This window comes from Ceratosolen solmsi, unplaced genomic scaffold, assembly GCF_000503995.2.
Source record: "Ceratosolen solmsi marchali unplaced genomic scaffold, CerSol_1.0 scaffold57, whole genome shotgun sequence".
In the NCBI taxonomy this organism is placed as follows: Eukaryota; Metazoa; Arthropoda; class Insecta; order Hymenoptera; family Agaonidae; genus Ceratosolen; species Ceratosolen solmsi.
The window spans coordinates 3,674,254-3,696,302 of NW_011948427.1; the positions used below are offsets into that span (position 1 = coordinate 3,674,254).

At 31.0% G+C, this 22,049-nt stretch overlaps 1 protein-coding gene across 1 annotated transcript in view; it reads left to right on the forward strand.

Annotated features, from left to right (window-relative positions):
* Positions 1–20,167, forward strand: part of LOC105363436 (protein dopey-1 homolog) — a 29,043-nt gene extending 8,876 nt beyond the window's left edge. The window contains exons 11-29 of the mRNA XM_011501120.1: positions 578–948; positions 1,482–2,023; positions 2,614–2,937; positions 3,178–3,612; positions 5,359–5,669; positions 5,797–5,995; positions 6,453–6,854; positions 7,289–7,425; positions 7,596–7,752; positions 7,944–8,315; positions 8,841–8,979; positions 9,067–9,238; positions 9,641–9,852; positions 9,946–10,098; positions 10,444–10,639; positions 11,561–11,572; positions 12,088–12,255; positions 12,776–12,887; positions 19,761–20,167. Coding sequence (XP_011499422.1) covers positions 578–948; positions 1,482–2,023; positions 2,614–2,937; positions 3,178–3,612; positions 5,359–5,669; positions 5,797–5,995; positions 6,453–6,854; positions 7,289–7,425; positions 7,596–7,752; positions 7,944–8,315; positions 8,841–8,979; positions 9,067–9,238; positions 9,641–9,852; positions 9,946–10,098; positions 10,444–10,639; positions 11,561–11,572; positions 12,088–12,255; positions 12,776–12,887; positions 19,761–19,970 — 4,624 coding nt within the window. The 3' untranslated portion in view covers positions 19,971–20,167. The remainder of the gene's footprint in view (positions 1–577; positions 949–1,481; positions 2,024–2,613; positions 2,938–3,177; positions 3,613–5,358; positions 5,670–5,796; positions 5,996–6,452; positions 6,855–7,288; positions 7,426–7,595; positions 7,753–7,943; positions 8,316–8,840; positions 8,980–9,066; positions 9,239–9,640; positions 9,853–9,945; positions 10,099–10,443; positions 10,640–11,560; positions 11,573–12,087; positions 12,256–12,775; positions 12,888–19,760) is intronic.
* Positions 20,168–22,049: the final 1,882 nt, after the last annotated feature.

The following is a 22,049-nucleotide window of genomic DNA, read 5'->3' on the forward strand; positions in this document are numbered from 1 at the left end:
GTCGATTATTGATTTCGTCGCTCTAAAATATTAACATGTTCTCCTTATCATCAATAACGCAGCTTTTGGTATAATTTAAAATATATTTCACTTTATGAAAATTTCATTATTTCACATACATATTCGTATTACATCTCTATTAAATTCTATTTAGAATGGAATTTTTTCTAATTTGTCACGCATTATTTCATTTCAATAAATCAATTTTAAAGAATCGCTTATTAAACCTATGTTGTGGCGAAGCATGAAATTTATATTTCACGTTACAAACGTAATTGGAATTAAAAAATGGCCTATCAAGTGTATGGATATATACATTAACAAGAAAAAAGTAATTAAAAAGAAATATTAAAAATGTTATAATGTGTATGAAGTAAGTGTTGTGTATTATTCAAAATTAAATACTTTTGATTATTAAATATTAAACCAAAGTATTATTACAAATAAAGATAACATTAGATTACTTACTAGCTATTTGAAACACCACTTACCCAATACACAATACACAATGTATATAGGAACCCAATACATTTGTAACGAAGACCATATAAGATAGATAAAGATAACATATTTTTAGATCGCTCTTGAAGCTCCTGGACAATCTCGAATTGACTGACAATTCGCCGCTGAAGCTTCAGTCGCAATCCTGGCTCCTGCATTGCCTCGTGCGCAATGATATTTCGCGCGTCGTCAATCCCGTCCTCACGATGCTCCTCGATCCTTCCACCTGTCGCATGAGTGTCCTTCATGTTAGCATCCAACACAGTAACATCATCCTTACGAAGAGCGACCCGACAACCCATCAGGAAAAATCGGAAAACTCGCAGGACGACGCCGAGGGTACGGCTAATATTTACGCGATCAGTTCGGTAGACGGAAATGTCATCTATCACGTTAGCAACGGTCAGGGTGATCGACGTCGATACGATGAGACGGAATGGCGATTAGGTATTTTTTAATTTTCTACAAGTAAAATAGTCGCAAATTCTATAAATGATATTATTTTCATGCAAATGCAATATATGGATGCATGCATTTGTTTGCGGTTGTTTTTTCACGTTAACGAAGAGTGCCCAAATTAACGAAAAAAATTTTAATTTACTTATACACTCATTTAAGTCAATGATCGAATTAATTCCGAACTGTGCTCAATTTTTTAAAGCTACTATTAATATTCATTTACACGCGCAATCGTAAAGTTTTATATACTTCATGCGCTCCGTAAAGATATCGTTTATAAATGAAAAGTAACGAATTTGTGAGTTATGATAATTCAGCTATTGAAAATTCTTATTATGTATGAGTTAATGTGAATTTTCATAGACTGAAAATTATAATTGGTTTTTTAAATTGTAACGAAGATTTTCTAACGATATAAAAAGATTTTCTTAGATTAAAACGAATATTTAAACAATCTAATTTGCATTAAAAGTTTCATAAAACATAAATTTTTTCTCCCCCCCCCCCTTTTTTTTTTAAAGGTTTTCACAAGAAAAAATCATCCATCATAAATCCAGTAAAAGTGAAGCGTATTTTTGCAGTGACGACTTTGACGAGCGACAGTAAGAGTTATCAATATGTGACGGAGCGGAATCAAACGATGAGAGAGCTAGAAGTTCCGCCAAGCATATCCGGTAATAGACGAATATCGGTTTTCGTCAATCCGCTATCACAGAACGCCAATGAAAATTCAAACGATTCCTTAACCGAGGATGATTCGTTATCGACTAAAAAGAGCGTCACAACCGCTGGTAATACCACGACTGCGGCTGCGGCTGCGGCGGATGTCTTGAAGAACGCGAGGAGATTCAAAAAGCCCGAATTTAACAAAGGCTCGACGGGAAGTTTGGACGAGAGCCTATTCGAGTCTGCAGACTCGACGACGCCGACGGCCAAGTCGAAGGATAAGAACGAAAACACGAAGGCTCTCAATGGAGAAATTGGATCTTCGTCGTTGGATTCCATTACGAATAGTCTGGCTTCAAGTAGTCCTGAAATCGTCAATACAAATAAGATTTGCCAGGTAGTGAAGCTTTTACGCGGATTGAAAATTAATTGTCATTATACATAACGAAATGCTGTATTTATTCAAAAATATGTTTTGTTTTTCTTTATTTTGGGCCAGTGACTTTTAAGTTTACATTATTTGAAGAGAAGAAATTCGAATTGATCATTATATATATACAATTATATAAACAATTTTTATAGTTTTTCTTAAAAAAAAAAAGCTCTACTGATATTACTAAGCTGATATTATACGACGAAACCGGGTATTCTCTATTAAAAATAATTTAATTTTATACTAAGAATTGACTTTATAGCTTTATAGCTTATATTTATTTATTAAAATTATTGTACAAACGAACTGTGGATCTTTATAATATAATTATAATTATAAAGATACTTGTAATACATGTGCGTATTAAAAGTTTTTTCATACATTATTTTCGTATGTAATGTTGCATTAATTTTGTAATAAACATTAACCGGGGCAAAGAAAGAATTTTTATCGAAACAATGGACTATTCAAGATTCATTATAGATACTTATTTCCACACGGATTTCACCGCAATTGTATTATAATCCGTTTTTTTTTTGTCTTTAATAAAATAGCAGCAAAGACCAAAGAAGGAGCATGTGATGATACCAAACAGCGCAAGAGAGATCGCGGGGACGATAATAAAGGGAAAGTACCACAGTATGAACAGCGAGTTCAACAACTCGAGTTACGAGGTAAACGACACGGTCGGCAGCTTCGAAGCCACCACGGAAATACCAAGCTGGACTATGGGTGACGAGGAAGCTGATTTGGAGACCAGCACCACTGCCGAAGAGTATTTCAGTAATTCGAGCGGCATAAGTGTCGTTGAAGAAGTGCTCAACGTCGTCGTGGATAAAGTGATCGAAATATGCGAAGCTAACGAGACCAATAAAAACGTAAGATTACAATACTTTTTGCATGACTAGGAATATATTTTTACAATATAATTTTGAAAATAAGCCACTTCATTATTGATATGAAAATCAGCATTCCACAAATATGTCAAGTATTTTTGAATAATTTTTCTTACTGATACAATAGAAATTCCTCTTGGCTAGTGCTGAGACATAAGAAGTGCGTAGAGAAATGGACATAAGAAGAAAAATTGACATCTTTATTTTGATCTCGTTTTATAGTGCGAGGAATCGATTCAATTGGATAATGGCAATACGAAGCGCAACAGCTCCGGTGGCATTGGCGTACATAATCTCCATTCGCACATGCTTCTTTATTGCGGAGTCTACGATTCAAATCGTACTCTGTACGCCCTGCGGATACTACGAAATGAGTTGTTAACGAATGCCCGCATGTTCCTCGGGGCGACGGCAACGACTGGTGTTGCCAATAATCCTCGTAGCGCGCCGCTCCTCGCGCTCCTTGCTCGACATCGCAAGAGCATCTTCGGCAGAAATTTTCACGGCGAAGTCGCCAATACAGAGTTCGTTGCCGCGTATAGAAGCAGCATGTACCTGGAGCTATTGATCAGCGTGTGCCTTTATTTTGCGAGAAGTTACTATCCGAATCTAGGACAGATGAGACTCACTCAGGAAGAGATTTCGGGCAATCGACAAGTATGTATTGACTTCTTCATTTTGAAACATTCTCTATAGAGCAATATAATTGCAAATTTTAACACTTATGTGAGCAATATTCAACAATACTAATTCATATTTCTTAATAGTGATTCTTTTTTTTTTTCTTTTCTTTTTTTTTTCGTCACAATCATTCGACAACTGATTAGCCAGTTATTTAACGTTAAATGTAAATATTAATATTCGTTTAGTATTAGTATTTTACTCTTTTATATGCATACTAGAATTATATATATTAGCATTATTATTTATAACTAAATTGTACAAAATTTACAGAAACATTTTAAAACTGCTATTTGACTACACTATACTTCGTATTCATTTTTTATATTGCACTTTTCATTGATTATAAATAAAAAAGAATTTGAAATATGAGCGATTCAAGCGAACGATTTAATTAAACTAAAAGTACAGATTAATCAAAGCTTTAATTTTAAACTCCCAATTGCAATTACAGATTTTTCTTTTTAGCATAACAATAAAATAATAAAAATTACTTTATAATTAATATAATTAATAATTAATATAATAAAACTTGAAATATAAATAAAAATAAACGTATTTTAAATAATTCACGGAGCATATTAATTTGCGAAAATATATAATTTTTGTCTCGAATAACAGTTAAAAATTAATTTTTATAATAGAATGGAAGAAAAATTTTATTGGAATGAAAATATAATAATTAAACAATAAATAATATTTAACAGTTATTTGTACGTCTATTAATAACAAATAAATATTTGTGCATTTTTTCTTTTGCATTAGTATCCATTGCGACGTGCGCGATAATAATATTATTTTACTTGATTTTCTTAAATATTCTAATTAATAGTTTTATACAAAACATGAAAAAATATTTTAACGAACAAAGATTTATTATGCAAAAATTAAAACTCCGCGAAAGTACAAGAATGCATATCGACTATTATCATTAAAACATTTTTATTAAAAATATATTATATAATGTTTTTCGTGCAGCATAATTTAGCTGCATTAAACTTATGTTTGAATTCATACAATAATAAATCATATTAAATTTAAAAATTTTCAAGACTATTGATTCAAACATTAGTTTTAATATATTATTCTTATAGATTATTTTTTACATTGACAAAAGTATTTATAAATTTTTTTATCGCATTGCGTTGGCCTTACTAACAACATAATTGTGTCACTACAGTTATAAACTACTCATAAAGACTTGCGGGGAGATAAGAATTCATGACTTTATAATAATAAATTATCTTAAATTGATTACATTTAATTAATATCGTTATTCACGAATCATTCACTTATGTGTATTTATTAATTAAATAGAGAGTTATAAAAATATTATAATACATAAATGTAAATATAGTCATAATCATAATCATCATCATCATCATCATCATCATTATTACTATAATTTATAAGTAACTATGTATTGCAATTATTTATATCGATTTTGGAGATTATAAAATTTATATTTACTAACATTTTATACTTTCATTTTATATTAACAATAAACGCTTCAACCGATAATATATATTTTTTTAATTTTTAAAAATTAAAACTACCGTGTATTATTATATCAAGATATTGATATTAATGTGTAATACATGAATTATTTTAATTTTTGTCCGATAAAAATCTGTAATATAATTTTCATAAATGATGTAATTTTCTTATTTGTTTAATGCGTTACATTGTTTGACGAAATTGTCGATTTCATTTTGTTCATAGGTTCAATTAGCGAGTACAGAATTGTTAACGCTTATTTTTTCCGAATTAATACCCATTGTTCGAGACTCCGGGAAAGGCTTTAGCTGTTACATCATAGATCTATTAACGAAATGTAAGGTGCAAAAAGTCGCACTTCACTGTCTTGTATCGAGTGTTCTAGCTATGAAGAATGCACAGAAAGATAGTAACGAAGTATTCACTTTTACCGAAGAAATCGTTCAATTTAACGATCCCGTCACCGAAACTAACATCAACAAGTGTAAATATAGAGCAAGTGACCATACGGAAGCCTTTCAAATGCAATTGTTACGGTAAGACTTTCCTTGATAATCATCTATACTACTGGATTTAAGTGATCGTGTTAATTAATTAGACGTCAATAGTTTAAAAAAAATTCTACGCCTACAATTTCTCATTATTGTTAAAAACGTATCGCAGATTATTGCTAGCATTGATAATGCTCGAGCATCAATGTGGAGCACAAAAGGGTGAAGACGTTGGGGCTGCAGCACCGTCGCCAACGACACCTTCTCGAGCAATCGATAATTTATCAGGGAATACCTTAAAATATATAGCAGGAGCACCGATACCTCAGCAGTCAATGTTTCTCGCCAGTATACTTAGTGCTTTGAAATTGGTAAGTTTCAAACTGGTCTTACTTAATTACATTGCTTTTGAAAAATATAAAAAAATCCACGTTTTATCAATGTCTACTTTCTTTGCTTATCATTATTGGAATAAAAAATAAATTACATTAAATTAACTAAAGAATCTCGATTGAATATATATTGCATGTTTATTTTTCCGATAATATTGAATTTATTGGATGATATAATAAACTTTAGGTTACATTTTATTGAATTATTACATTTTTTTTTCTTTTTTTTCTTTTTTCAAAATCCATTTACAAATGTCCATGTAACAATTCTAGAATTAGATATATAATGATTAATTTGCATGGAAATTATTTCATTTTATGTAAGAAATGTAAGAAAACGAGAAAAATTACACGAATAATTTTCACAAATCCATGAAGTATTTTCTCATGTTTAAGCTGTTAATTAATGATTAATTTTTCTCATTTTAATATTCAGGAGCATATGAGGCATCTACACCAATACTGGACGACCCTCGTCACATCTAGTCTACCATTTATGGCATCTTCATTAACGCAAATCGTTACGTCGGTCATACATCAGCTTTGCTGCAATATTGAGCAGTTGGCTTCGTATTATGTTGGCGAGGATGCGTTACTTTCGACCTGCAAGAGTGAGGATTTAAGTTTAGTCGAGTGCTGCTTACCCGCGGACTACACTGTCACACATTTAGAAGCCTTAACTTTCCTTCTACACTACTGCTTACTCGATACCTCGCAACAGATTGTCTTTTCGTTCAATCAACCAAGCAGTGCTATTCAAACAGGAGTACCAGGCGCCAATCCCGGGCAAATTTTCAATAATCTCATACACGTTTTCATGCCCACTCCTCTAGCTACGGTAAGACATTAACGTAAAGAATTTTACAAATATATATATATATATATATATATATATATATATATATATAGTAAATAATTAATAGAGTTAATGCAATAAAATTAAATCATTCGAATATATTAAATTAATTAACTTGATTTATTATCAATTTCACTCCGAGTGTGTTTGTATGTCGATGCGTGCGTGCGTGCATGCGTGCGTCGAATATATTAATGTTTCTATTTTTCATTTGATTCATAAAATATAAAATGCTTAAGTCATTTGTATGAAATCTCTTTCAATAAGCATAGCAGCATAAAATAATGATTTTATCAAATTTACTTTAAATAATAATTATTTATGCAAAAATCAACTATTTAAACGTAGAGTTTGCTTACAATTGAATTGTTATTTACTTTGTAACCAAAATTCAATAACTGGACATTTATTTTCAGGATATCAATGGTACAAAAGATAAGAGTGCTACAAACGAGCAACTGCTTAATGCAAGAAGAACAGCGCTAAGCCATTTACCTCGAATAATTGCCTCACTTTCTACACTTTGGCAAGCAGTTATTGTTACAAAAGACAAGTAAGTTATTTCGTATATTATGTAGAAATAAATGAAAATCCTTTATGGTCAATTTCTCTTATTCTCCTATTGTAGTTTATGCTTTAAAATGATTTCTTAACGACTTAACTAGCCGAAACGGATATTGCCATATGTTTCTCTAATTCATTGTTTGTTGTGTGCATTTGTAGTGAGCAGGCGACGTGCGTTGTTGGTAGTCCCCGAGTGGTGAAACATCAGTTGCTAGAGCTTCTTTCGCCCATATCTTTTCATCATGGTGTGAATTTTCTAGCTGCAGTTGCCGTCGCTTGGCACGAAAGGCGACAACCCTCTATCAATTCAAAAAGGGTAAATGCTTTGTCGATCGGCCAAGCTTGCCATACAAACAAATAATTGAATAGTTCACTGATACTAAATATACCAACAACAAATTTATTTTACAATTACAACTGTCAATTTTAACTTTAATAAAATATTTATTTCGAATAGCCTGTATTATAATTATCATAAGTCGTAAGTAAACATTTATAACAATACAGATATTACCGGAAGCGTGTCCAAATCAGCAAGTACTGGTCCAATTAGTCAGTGCAATTAGGGTGATGCCCATCGATACATTAGTACAAACTGTTCATCAAGTTATTAAGACTCCACCGCCAATAAGTGGAGTGAAGCAGGACTTTTCCTTGGAAGTCTCGGTTTTAGAGCTACTCTATATTTATATGCAAAGTAATACATCACAGACGCTTGTAGAATCATGGGCTTCGCTACTTGGATTATTGAAGGATAGTCTTTCTTCGAGTGCGCCAGCCCAATTCTTATTGCTAGCAATTTTAAACGAATATGTGCAGAAATGCCCCCCAATGCAAGAGAAAAAAGATATAAGGGATTTGCAAGATATAACAGCCAAGGTAGATACCACATGTCTCACTGCTTACATTATACAAATGTAATTTTATTATTCCTGTTTCTGTAGAAAGAATATTAAGGGAATAAAATGTATATTCGTTATGTATTATTTTATGTACATTTAAATTTCATGTACATTCGACTTTTCTAATTTAAACCAAGGTAAAGACATCGGAATAAAATGAGACTCTGTTTTGTATTTTTAAATTATTCATTAAAAAATAAAGAACAATGCTAATATATAAATGATATATAACGTTATATATCGTACGTATATAATTTATCTATAATCAATAGTTGTAATTCAGATTGGAATATGCTTTTCGTAATTAATAGAAAATATAAACTGAATATTATTAAATAAAATTTTTCCATAAAAGTTTACACTCATAATGATAGATTATAATAATTTATAAATGATTAATTGTATTAATGCTAGTATTAATGCTTCTAGGATGAATTCATCCGCAATAAATAATTTACGCCATTTGATTAGTCAATAAAAACGTCGCATTTGATATTTACAGCTCGTTGAATCGTGTTCTCAAATTGCTGGAGCGTGTCTCGAGCAGACAACTTGGCTACGAAGGAACTTGGCCGTACGAGAAGATGTTTTGGATGTATCGGAAGGATCGACGGAAGGCAAAGAAGGTAAAGCTGGCACTGGTATGTAATTCGATATTAATCTTTTAATACATTCGGCACGTATTGGCGAATTATATATATGTATATATATAATATTACGTTTTACAGTAACGCCTGGCACTCCACCAAATTCTGCTTACAGTGTCCAGGCGCAAGCTGTGCTTGCAGAAATTTTGGCGCCTCTCTTTGACGTCAGTTATGGCTCTCAGGAAAAGGAGCGCGTCGCTACACTACTTACTAATCTAATGTACAATGTAACACCTTACTTGAAAAATCATACGTAAGTGTAATTGATTCGATTTTATTACAATTACAAATTAACTATTACAAATGGTAATGATTATTTATTAATTTTATTATTAATTATGGGAAAATCACTTGATAATAATTTTAACTGACCGTGCTAATTTAATAGGCTGATTTTAAATATGGAATATTAAATTTGTAAGTTAAAAAGAAATTTGTTTAAAAATATAGTGATAAAGAATTGTGTTAAATTTATTTTGAATATAAGAAATGCCTAAATATTCGAATAAAAATAGATATTTACAAAGATCGTAATGTTATATACGTTAATTAAGTAATATACTTTTTTATAAATGTAAAACTTAAATTGAAATTAAAATTGAAATATTTATCGAATTGGTAATATACTGATTGGTTTATCCATATTTTATTATAGAACGAAAAATATTGCTTCATTCACTGCCTGCTCGCAGCTACTTAGTTCACTTTCTGGATATCCTTATACGCGTAAAGCCTGGCGCAAAGATGTTTTGGATTTATTATTGGATCCTGCCTTTTTTCAAATGACAGCCGCTTGTTTGCCATTTTGGCGAACCATAATTGACAATTTGATGACACATGACAATACAACATTTCGAGATTTATTAAGTAAGAACTGCATGGCTAAGAATCGAGATTATAATAAATTTAATACAACATTGCCGTGGATATAATTCTAATCGAATCTGATTTATATTTTAGCCAAGGTCTCGATTGCACAGAGTAGTAGCATAAGCATATTCTCATCAAAGGAACAAGAATACGAGCAGAGAGCACAGCTTTTAAAAAGATTGGCCTTTGTTATTCTTTGTAGTGAAATGGACCAATATCACAAATATATGCCAGAAATTCAAGGTTAAATTTATATTAGACAAACGACATCTGTACTTTTATACCAACTCTATCGTTATATTAAATTTATTAATTGTAAATTAAAGTACATTCATTTATCGTGATGAATGTATTTCATAATAGTGTTTAATTAATATTTTCTATGTAATAACGATTCATTTTAAAAATGCTTGGAAAATAAGTATTTTTAAATATCTAAGCATAAAGAAAGTTTATTAGTAAGATTTAGCAGTTGTATACTTTTTTTAACTCTTGAATCGTGTAGTTTTATTATTTTTCTAAAGAACAAAAACGATAAAAACAAATAAACGCAAAAGTTATAAACATTCAATTGAATTATTCCAATAGAACGACTTGCCGACAGTCTTCGTTTACCACAAGTGATACCCTCGATTCAAGCACAAGTATTCCTTTGCTTTCGAGTGCTGCTTCTTCGTGTCTCGCCGCAGCATGCAACTTCTCTTTGGCCAGTTATAGTCAGTGAATTGGTTCAAGTATTTTTACATATAGAACAGGAACTAAGCACTGATACAGAAGAATTCAGGTACGCCTTGTTTCAAAGCAAAATGTTTGTAGATTGTTACTGCTTTCTTTGTTTCATTGGGTTCTTCAATTTTGCATACATATTAAAATTGAAATGTGATCAAATTTGTTCTGTCTTTAATTAATAATAATTTTATTATATGGTTTATTGTAAAGTACTAACAAAAAATGCTGTTTTCATATTTCAAAGGAAAAAAATAAAAACATCTAAAGATATTTCAAAAATGTATCAAACATCAAAAATTGTTTGTTTATCAAACATATTTATCAAAAAAATATTTCAAAAGTTCATAATCCAAATGACGATTATACGTAAATATCACTTTATTATGCATTATTATTATTATCTTTTTACTCATAAATAAAGAATTATATTGAAAAAATTAGCATATTTACAATATTGAAATATCATCCTTTTTTCCATCATTAACAACAACTGTTCATTCATTTTTCGCTACACAAAATCGTCCATGTAATACCTTTAAACATACAATGCACAATTAACAATATGCAAAATCATTAGATAGAATTAGATTAAAAGAAAATTAAAAATTAATATTGAAACATAATGAATTGAATATTTTTTTATGTACAAATTCATATAACTATAGTCATACATTTGAAAATTGTTAACTATAAGCGAATACTTTGAATAAGAAATATTTCTAAACTTATTTAAATAGGCAATATGTTCTTTTTTTTTTTCACAAATATATTTCACATCTATGCATAAAGAAGTATTTTCAAAGAATTTAATTATGCTTTTATTAGAGCTATAAAACATACAATCATATCCAAACATTTCCTACTAACATCAACATATCCTAATGATGTGATGTTTTTTTCACTCTGTTTTGGCATCTTCGATTTGATGGGATTTTTGGTGCTACCATGATTTGGTTGATTGGTGTTGGGCTTGCAGTCGTCAGAACAGGTAATTGATCAAAAGTGTTACATAAATTTATCACGCCTATATTATGGATCGATGTTACGCGAAAAATAAACCATTTACTCCATTTTATTAATATTAATACTTACATTGCATTAATAATTTTCTTTTTATAAAATTTGCACAAAATTACGATTATACAAAATATTATGAAATAGAAAATAAAAGAAAAAAAAATCAATACCCATTATAATGGAGTAAGTTAGTTTTTAAATATTGTTTTGTCAATGCTTGAGAGAGAGAGAGAGAGAGAGAGAGAGAGAGAGAACTTTAATAAAATACTTAAATTGTGTTTCGTCGACAATGAATGTGAATGGAGAACAAATTTCATCCTAATTTATATTTTAAGCGTTCTCCAATTTTGTTTTTCTTTGTATTGCAAGAGCTTTGAACATTGTACGCATAGGTTGCGATTGCCCAATGTAAAATCATGTTGATCAAAGCATCATAGCCATTGGGATATCAATAAAATAAAATAATTTTTACTTTTGCATTATCAGTTCGCACATCAAACTTCTATCGGCGCTGGATTCATCTTGGGCAGTAAATTCTAATAATGGACTTCAGGCTCACGGTCATCCACATTGGTTACATTTACAACTTGCGGCTGCGAAACTTTTAGATTTAGCGCTTTTACTACCAGCGCATAGACTACCACAATTTCAAATGTAAATATAACTTTTATATTTAAGGTTTTAATTAATTATTAGGAATGTAGGAAAATGCATTTAATTACTAATGTGATGCGCGAGTTATCTTGATTATAAATGAAAAATGTAATAAAACAACGAAATTATGATTAATTATCAGCATAAATAATTGATTTTATATTCAAACTGTTCAAGAATCTATAACTACTCACCGTAAGCGGTGCGGGTAAGGGGGGGGGGGGAGTCCGTACCTTGTAAGTTAGCCGAGAATCTCGAAGAAGCCTTAAAAGTATAATATATATTATATTTTCATAGACGAAGGTTTTGAAAAATTTAATTAAACATAAGGAAAGATTGATCGTATCAATCGAAAAATACCGCAATATAATCCACTCGAAGCCAACTTTCTTTATCTTCACTATTATTCACAGTATAGAAAACTTTTTTAGTTTTTCATGCTGATTAAAAATTAATGTTAACGCCAACATTTTTCACATCGACATATCTAATCTAATTTTATGTGTAAAAATTATTGCAGGTATCGTTGGGCTTTCGTTGGAGATGCTGCGTCAGGAAGTACAGAAAACAATAACTTGAGCTCGGATTTCGTTCCACATATAACAAGGATAGCAAAACTTATGGATAATAAAGTAAGTATTACAGTGTATTGTAAAAGAGAATATGAATTATATTAAAATCATTATTTACTTTTAATACAATCATTAATTTTCATATAAGTATTTAAGGAGAGTTTTGCAATTTTTTCAATATCTTATTTTCTATTCCCAGATCGATAATGCTCTTTCTAACAAATTAATATTTTCTGCCTCGATTTTAGGATACATTTTAATCGAATTGAAATAAAAAACAAAACATTCATATGCATGAAAATCTATAAATTAAATATTCATATTTCATTTAAAGAATTTAAATGAATTTTATACGAGTATATAATTTGATATTTCATATTAAATAATGTTTACACGTAAATTTTTAGAGAAAAGCATTTAGCATTTTAGTAATTCAAAATCTCAGCTATGGTAAAACAGGCATAAAATATATTACATTTCTGATATTCGAATGGAAATAACGCGGGTGTACGTACAATCGCTAATATCCACTCGTCGCAAAACATCGTCCTTCATTCGTATAAAAATAAAAATTATAGACGCGATAATGGCGTTTTTACTCGAATATTTCATTCGGCTGACCCATTAAGTTGGCAGTGTTAGGAAAAGCTCCGAGACTGGCATTATCAGTAGAGCATATAATCTTCGTCGGGCTGGCACTGCTCCGGGTGCACGCAGAGGCCCGTTCGCTCGTCGTAGACGTAATCCTCGCGGCACTCGCATCCACTCGTGCAGGGTGTGTAGCAGTCGACGATGCTCGGCTCCGCACACGTGAACTGGCACAGGCAGTGCGTCCACACCGAGCGCTCGTCGCATCGTCTTCCCCTGCGCGCCTCGAGGAACTCGAGCTCGTCGTAATCGTAACCCGGTATGCGGTGCTTCGTGTACCGATAGACTCGCTCGGCTGATGGCCACCCTCCATCCTCCTCCCCCATCTCATCCTCTTCCTTCTTCTGCGAAGGCGTTATCATCGATTAATTATTATTAAGTACTCGGAACTACTTTGACATTTAAGGCCGTTTTTAATATATCCCCGGGCAGATGGAAAATCAAGCTCCAGCTGTTTAAAAGTGAACGTGTTTAACTTAAATAATTGTGTGCGAAGGATATCGGCAATCGTTGCGAAAGCAATTACGACATTACTTCACTTATTGCTTCAATTATCGAAAGACGTTGATTTTGCTCGCGAGTAAGTGGCGTCTGCCCGAGTCATTGGAATAGTCATTGAAATAACGATTATACCGAGAAAAGATTCTATTTGTATTTGCATTTGTATTTAATGGAAAACTTTGTTGTCACAGAATTGCGCAGATCACGCCTAAATATGCAAGAGAATTTGATCGCTTCACTATTACGGTTAAACGTCGTGGATTTAACTAGGCATGCCGTACGTAGAATGTACTGCAATGTCGTGTGAGAATTTTTCCAAGGCACGCATTGGTTGGTATGCCGATCGATCTTTACATCTTTACATTCGATTAAAAAATTCGGAAAATTAATAAGCAATTATCTAACTGCGTGCAGTGGCTCCGACTCCGTTTCACGTGGTCCGGCAACGCGTCGCGCTCGATCCTCGGCTTCCTCGCCCGTAATGTAAAAGTCGTTGGCTGTGGAATGTAAAGCTGTTGCTATTGCTGCTACCGCTCCAGCTGCTGTTGCTGCTGAGCGCTTCTCCGGGAGCAACACGTCATAGTCTAGGTAGTCGCCGTAATCCGAATCGTCGCCGTATTCTGAAATGATCGATTTCTACGTGAATGCGTATACGCGTTATAGATATTCACACATGGGACATCGGATTGTTTTTGACCTCGTGCTCGGCGCTTGCAATTAGCATCAACTACCTCGAATTAGGATCACTTATCGAGCTCTGTATATTGCTTCTAGTTAATTTTGCTTATTCGAATAGATAGTGTACAATAGTTACACACATTTAAGTACGAGGGTCATTTTATGATTAACGTATGTATGCAATCGATTGATTATCCCATTTTCTATGCTTGATAATAATTTAAAATAAATTCAATTAGATATAGACGTATCGAAGGCGTTTAAAAAAAATTTTTTAACCAAATTGAACTTAATTAATTTATCGAATATTGCTAATGGAATATTATTAATGAAATGCACGAAACAGAGTAGATGTGAACATTTTACAAGAATAATAAGAAACAAACTGTATATGGTAAATTATCGCGTAAATATTTTCCATTTTAAAAATATATTTACAATTATATAAATATTTATTTATTGATTATGGTTTGTTTTTTTTTTTTTTTTTTTTTTTAATTAAAAGACTTCATTGATAGGACTACGTCGTAAAAGTTTTAAAAATTACTTGAATTTTGGCAATTTTTTTAAAGAATAATGGACTAGGCATTAAATTTTTATTTTAATGTTTTCATAATGGCAGCTGCACTAGTATCACTCTCATACTTTTTTTCGTTATAGTTAATAATAATTAATAACTTGGAACTTGAAATGTTCCAATTCTGTCGTTTGTCAATTTCATTACAAGAAAATGAAAAATTATCCTACAATTTCAATAATATTATTGTACGATTAGAGTTTTATGTAATAGATGTTATAACTGTTTATATAATGACAATGTTTCCAGTCTCTAATTTATTATTGAAAACATGTGAATTTCAAATATTTTTATAAATTACCAATGTCACCATCAATAAGTTTTTAATTCACTATTTCGCTAATAATACTAAAGAAAGTAATTTAATTAATTTACGTAATATTATTAACTATCATTTAATGATTTAATCATTTAACGTTATATTTTAACTGCTATATTATTTTATAAATAATATAATTATTTTTTTGTATAATAAGCAAATTTAGTTAACCAAAGAAGGAACATGATGTACATAAATATATAATATTGAAGTATAATAAATTTAATGTAAGTTATAATAATTAAGAGATCCTATATATATATTAAATGTCGCTGAGATGTATTTTATTTTAAATGAAAGTAAATTTAATTTCATTAACTCGATAATAAAAATAAATAAATAAACATTAAATATTATTATTTAGAATTGTATCTTAAAACAGAATAGCTAATAAAAAAGTGATAATTCGAGAATTTTTATTAAGTATAAAAACAAATTAAACAAAATTTGAAAGCTATACTTAAAAACCGTCGACTTCGGCTTTTGTAACTGACAATCTAAATTATATTAACTTCCGACTATCACGTGGCAAATTGAAGTTCATTCAAGTTATGGCTGACAAAAGGTAGCGGATAACAAGTGTAGTCAGCGCTAATTGCGCCGTTTGTCACCTAAAAGCATTCCAGCATTGACTAAATTGAGTAAATCAATCAAGTGCCCCGGTAAACGTTAATATACTTAAAAAATTCATTTTTAAATGATAAATCAATAATATTCAATGGTTATTAATATCTTATTGCTCGCAATAATCTTACGATAGTTTTTGAAAATATGTTTGTATTAGAAAATGCAAGGATATCGAGTGTGATAGCTATGCTAGTTAAATAAAAAGCAAAGATGAAGTATAAATATTTCTAATAAATCGTGATATGTCAAAAATATTGAAATTTATCAAATTTGGACAAAATAACGATTACTCTATAAATTATTTTGTATTAACGAAGAGAATTTGTTTCATGTTTTGCAAGCAAATGTTGTAAATGCATTATATTCGTTTTATAGTATGAGAGAAGCCGGATGATGCTTACACATACTGATGTTATAATTTAATCGCATACCCATGAAAACCAATTATTCCGAACCTTATGGTTAGCTTCTAGTCACTTGAGTTATGTTTTATACCTTCTCTTTAACGATTCATTTAAAATTACATTTGTAATACATATATATATATATATATATATATATATATATATATATATATATATATATATATAAATTTTAAAATACGACACGCATCCATAACGATAATTATTTTAAAATAAGATATCTTTTTAATATTTAGGTAGATTAAGAAGGTAAAATTAAAATAAATCAACAATGATAAATATCTTTTACTTAACGGCTACTCAAAGGTGTTTCCATCGTGGTTTTTTCAAAACTTATCGAGTATACGATAACTTATTTATTTATTTTATTACGATTGTTATCCAATTAAAAACTTTTCGATTTTCGGAAAATATTATATTATTTATTAGCGTGCTTCCTTATGATAATTAACATTATTTACGATTAAAGCTTTATCTTTATACGTTATAATCTTTATTTGCACATGTAGATGTTAAGGAAATTTTAAAGCGATACGCCTAGCTCCGGTTTGCGATGGATTCGTTTTATCATAAGTAAGGAGCAACTGGTACGATTGAGATTAAACAATTTCTTTTCTTATCCTCTCATATAAAATTCCACGAGTAGACTCATTAGAAGGACCCGTTTCATACACAAGGCACTTTACAAACTAAACCAAATGAAATAATTCCTATTTAATTAATAATTCAATTCACGTGATTTCCTATTGATGTAAAAGACGTTGCAAACAATAGGTCGTCGAATGCATAATTTGAAGCTCGATCCGAGATCGCGGGAAAATATTTAACGGTAACGTTAGCGCATTGATGATGGAAATCCAAAATGAAAACTTATACGCGAATGATAGGCTTGACAAGACACATGACAAAAGATTCGTTATGTCGTTTAAAAGGGCAGAGATGATTCACTGCCAAGTAAACGGCCAACGTATACGTAGAATATTATATAGTACACTTACCGATGGCAAGGGAAGCACCGACGTGTATAATCAGATAAAGCACCGTCCTCGTCACTAGGGATAATCTCGCCATTACACCGACCGAACGTCCACTAAGTGAAGCCTCGTCGCCGTCGGCTCGATCTTGTCGCCACGAGATCAGCGGTCTTTATTGACGTTGTACTCGCTATCCGCCTATCGGCCTTCCGCTTCAAATTCAATTTCGTCGTAATAGGCAACGCGTGCCGCCGTTGCGAGGAAACGGCTCGCTTAACCGACTGTAAGAGAGGAAGGAGGCCGCACAATTAAAACACAGGCCTCGATTATTCTCCACTTGTTGTTCCTTAGTGCATAAGCGGATGATCTCGAGCGATTCCAAGCCGATGTGAGCTCGGCTTTCGATGTGCACGGGCGTGTTTCGTAAATGGAGGAATAATAAATGGACGGGCTGGGACAAGTGTAAAGTACTTGATCGCAGATGCTTCGAGCCGTGAGATTTACCGACCCACCTGACAAATACACTCAATTTTCCCTCGAGCGTTAAAAAGTCTCGCACTACTTGGCGGACTATAAATAATTCGAGTGCTCAGAGCGGGCGTTCTTCGGTCTGGATCATATCCAAGAATGCCGATTGTTTCCGAGATATTTCACTTCATTAGATAATTTGCGGCAAACTCTTAATTATTTGCTTTATACATTTATCGAGCCGTAAGTGAGTTACGCGATAGAGTTTTTGATAAAGGGAGGGAACGAGCGAGGGAACGAGGGATCAAATGAAAGACATATACGACCATTTCACCATGAGAATTTTATAAAAATTTATATATCTTTCGATGTGTCCCTATCATTTGTAAATAATTACCCGTGAAGAGCGTTTTTTTTTATTTAAAAAATGGAAATTTATTTCTCTCTTTTGTTATATACATTACATTACTCTGAACAGTTAGTTAGTTCAATAAATTTCTCACGTAGAAAAGAATTATTTCTTGAATTTATTCTTAATTAAATAAGTAAGATAAAATTCTATCGGAGTCTTACTTTGACGGCAAATTGCTTATCCGAGGAGAGACAAAGTACTTCGTTTAGTAGAATAAACAATTCTTGAAAAATTATCAATTTTTATAATCGTGTACATTTATTTTAGCTCATAATGATGGCTTGTAAAAGTCCTTTAACGCTCGGAACAATTTGCTCAAATTGCTTCTTTTTTCTCTCAATAGTAAACTATTTTGTAATAATTTTTGGTTTATACATAAAGTGCATTCGCAGAGAGATACACACGAATAACAAACATCACTTATTAATAGTAAATTTAAAATAGAAAATAGAAAGAAAGAAGAGAGAGGGAGAGAGAGAGAGAGAGAGAGAGAGAGAGAGAGAGAGAGAGAGAAAAGAATTACTATTTAATTATAAGACAGAGAAATTATTTTAATTTTAAAAATATATTGTGTATTTATGAAATTCACACGTATCGATACTACAAGCACTGGTGTTTTTTTTTTTATTATTATTATTATTATTATTATTTTTAAGTGTTTATAAGATACAGTTGTTATTTATATTTTAGCAGGAAAAATAAATTCTTATTAATTTTCAATGAACGTATTGTTTGAATTGCTGTTATAAATAGCAACGTTGCCAGTGCATAATGTTTGTCTTCCATTCTCTGTTCTGTCATGTTTTGAGTAATATTTTTGAATAATAGTTTCATTTATGGCTGCACTCTTAAAATCGTAAAACTTTCTTTCGATTTAACAATTACAAGTACAAATTTAATTTTTCTTTATCTACAAAAACTCTGCGAGGTACATATTATCGCTGTGGATTGTCCGATCAGGTAATCGCAAATATATGAATAGGAATACAAATATTCAAGGATTGAAAAATAAAATCAAGACACTCATGTTAATTCAATAAAAAATTGCAAATCCTTTTATTAACTTAAATAAAAATACTATAACTGATACATATATACATATATTACGTGGGTATATGTATATATATATAAGCGATGTCGAAGCTATTAAATTTATAATCGATTTATATTATAGACAATTTTCGATTTTTTTCAACTACGTAAGCACAGTTATACAGCGCGACACGTAAAAAGCAGCCACACACATGCATGCACGTACTCACGCACGCACACATACTACAAGCTCGATTTTTATTCTTATGCTGCAGTTCAAGGAGGGCGAGTCGCTGTCTAAGTTACCGGCTGGTGAGCTCTTACTAACGTCGAGCAACATCCGCTCGCTCCAGGACCTCCATCACTTCTTTACGGCGCTGAGTCGTAGGCCCGAGGAATCGCAAGCACACCTGAACGTCGCCCACCTCGAGTCTGTCATAGAACAGGATTTCCTCGAGAAGATGCCCAGTTTACCCGCGAGATAGTAGAACAAAGGAACCGCCGTCGTCGTCGCCCCGAGACTAGCATTCGTTTAAACGAGAGTCGCTGCTAGACCGCACGAGCCTCCCGGAATCCTTGCTTCGTTGTCTTATGCCACGGGAATGTGGTTGCGTTTATAATGAACTAGATGACGATGATGATACCGGAATTCATCGATCGTTATCCGACGTCCTTTTCTTTTTCCTTTACTCTCTCTCTCTCTCTCTCTCTCTCTGTCTATCTCTCTCCTTTAATTGTGTTGTACGGAGAAAATTTTCGCTACGATTTATTTTCTATACGTTTTCAGAATGGATATTAAATGGTTTCCTCGCGATTCGCGTGAATCTTTTGTAAAAGTGCGTCAATGAAAATGACACTTATTTAATTGTTCAAATAATAATTGTGTATATCTGTTTGAGAAATAGATAGAGAATGAAGATGATAAAAAGTTGGTACATTATTTGTATAACAGATTTGAATAAGAAAAAGAAAGAAAACGGGGGAAAAAAAGAAAGAAAGAAAAAAAATTCATAATTCTGTTTTATAAAATCAGGATTATCTTACAGCTTAAATCGAAGCGATATTTTTTATTTGCTCATTGGTGCTTAATGATTTTTACTTCTTTTCCTTTTACTTGAACATTTTCTCGTCGTAGGACTTTTTATTAAAATTTTTATAACAAAATATGTATTTTACAATAAACAATTACGCTGAAGATTTCCAATAAGTATTCACTCTACGTGTATGAATTTGCATTTTTTTTTTTTTTTTTTTTTTTTTTTTCCCCCAATAGTATGCAAATACTTTTACGATCTTTACATTGAAGCCTACTTACTGATTAGAGTGAATATTTATTTTTAAGCAGTATTTATTATATATTCTATCTTGTTAAATATGATTTGCAATTAAAAAATTTTTAAACACATATCTAGTATAAATAGAAGTGAATGTAGACGTATGTTGAACGTTTTTTAAATTTGAAAAATGAATTTGAATTTTGCATTCCATGCTAATTTATACAAAATTATTGATACAACTTATTTTGTTAAATTGCGCCCAAACATTGGAATGCATAAAAGTGGTAATCATTGAAACAAATTATGGTATAATTTTTTAAATTCAATTTAACAATTATTTTTATAAGACAAAATTCTAATTATTATACTGCTTAAAAATCAATTTGTTTAGAAAACTTATGAGTAATGAGTGAAAAATCATTTACATCAATGCATATAAAGCCATTCGCAAGTCTTTTTTTTTTTATTTTTGCACATTACATTAAATCAAAGTGCAACTCTTAATATTGATTTCGGTAATTCACAAGAAGACAAAGAAGAACCGTTTTACAGTGAGTTACACATTTCTTCAAACTCTTATGAATATTTGGCACCATCATAAACATATACATACTTCTCTGTTAAAAATTATAAATAAAAAATTCGTTATACGTTGTGCTTTGATTATATAGTTCTATAATATAATAAATTCTTTTATTTGTTATTGACTTATTCAAATAAAAGAAAATTCAACGAAAATTTCATTTAATTTTGTTAAAGGTGTATTAAATCTATTGTAAAAATTGTTTTAATATTATAAAGTTTATTCCATGTTTGAAAGAAAATCTATTTATTTTTACAATAATCTATTTGTTATCTAATTTCTATCATGAATTTTTAATCAATTTGCTACAATAGATTTTATGCGTTGTCTCAACTGTGTTTTGTAAATTTAAGCGAGTCTTAATGTACAAAAGAATCTTTGAACGTAAATTGAAATATTCGTTGAATTCTATCAATTATAAATATAAAATAAAGTGCCCAAATGTGTAAGTATGTATCAATATAGACCATATATGTTATAAATATTAATTTAATAATTTAGCTTTCCAATTGTTGTCGAATTGTCTCCTCATTCGGTTGTGAATATGTATGAAAGTGTGAAATTTGCCTGACATTGTATCAAGATGTAAAATGGCAGATGACATAAAAATATGTATACATATGTTTAAAAGTAAAATACGACTTAAAGCAAATAATAATAATAATAATAATAATAATAATAATAATAATAATATTATTAATAAT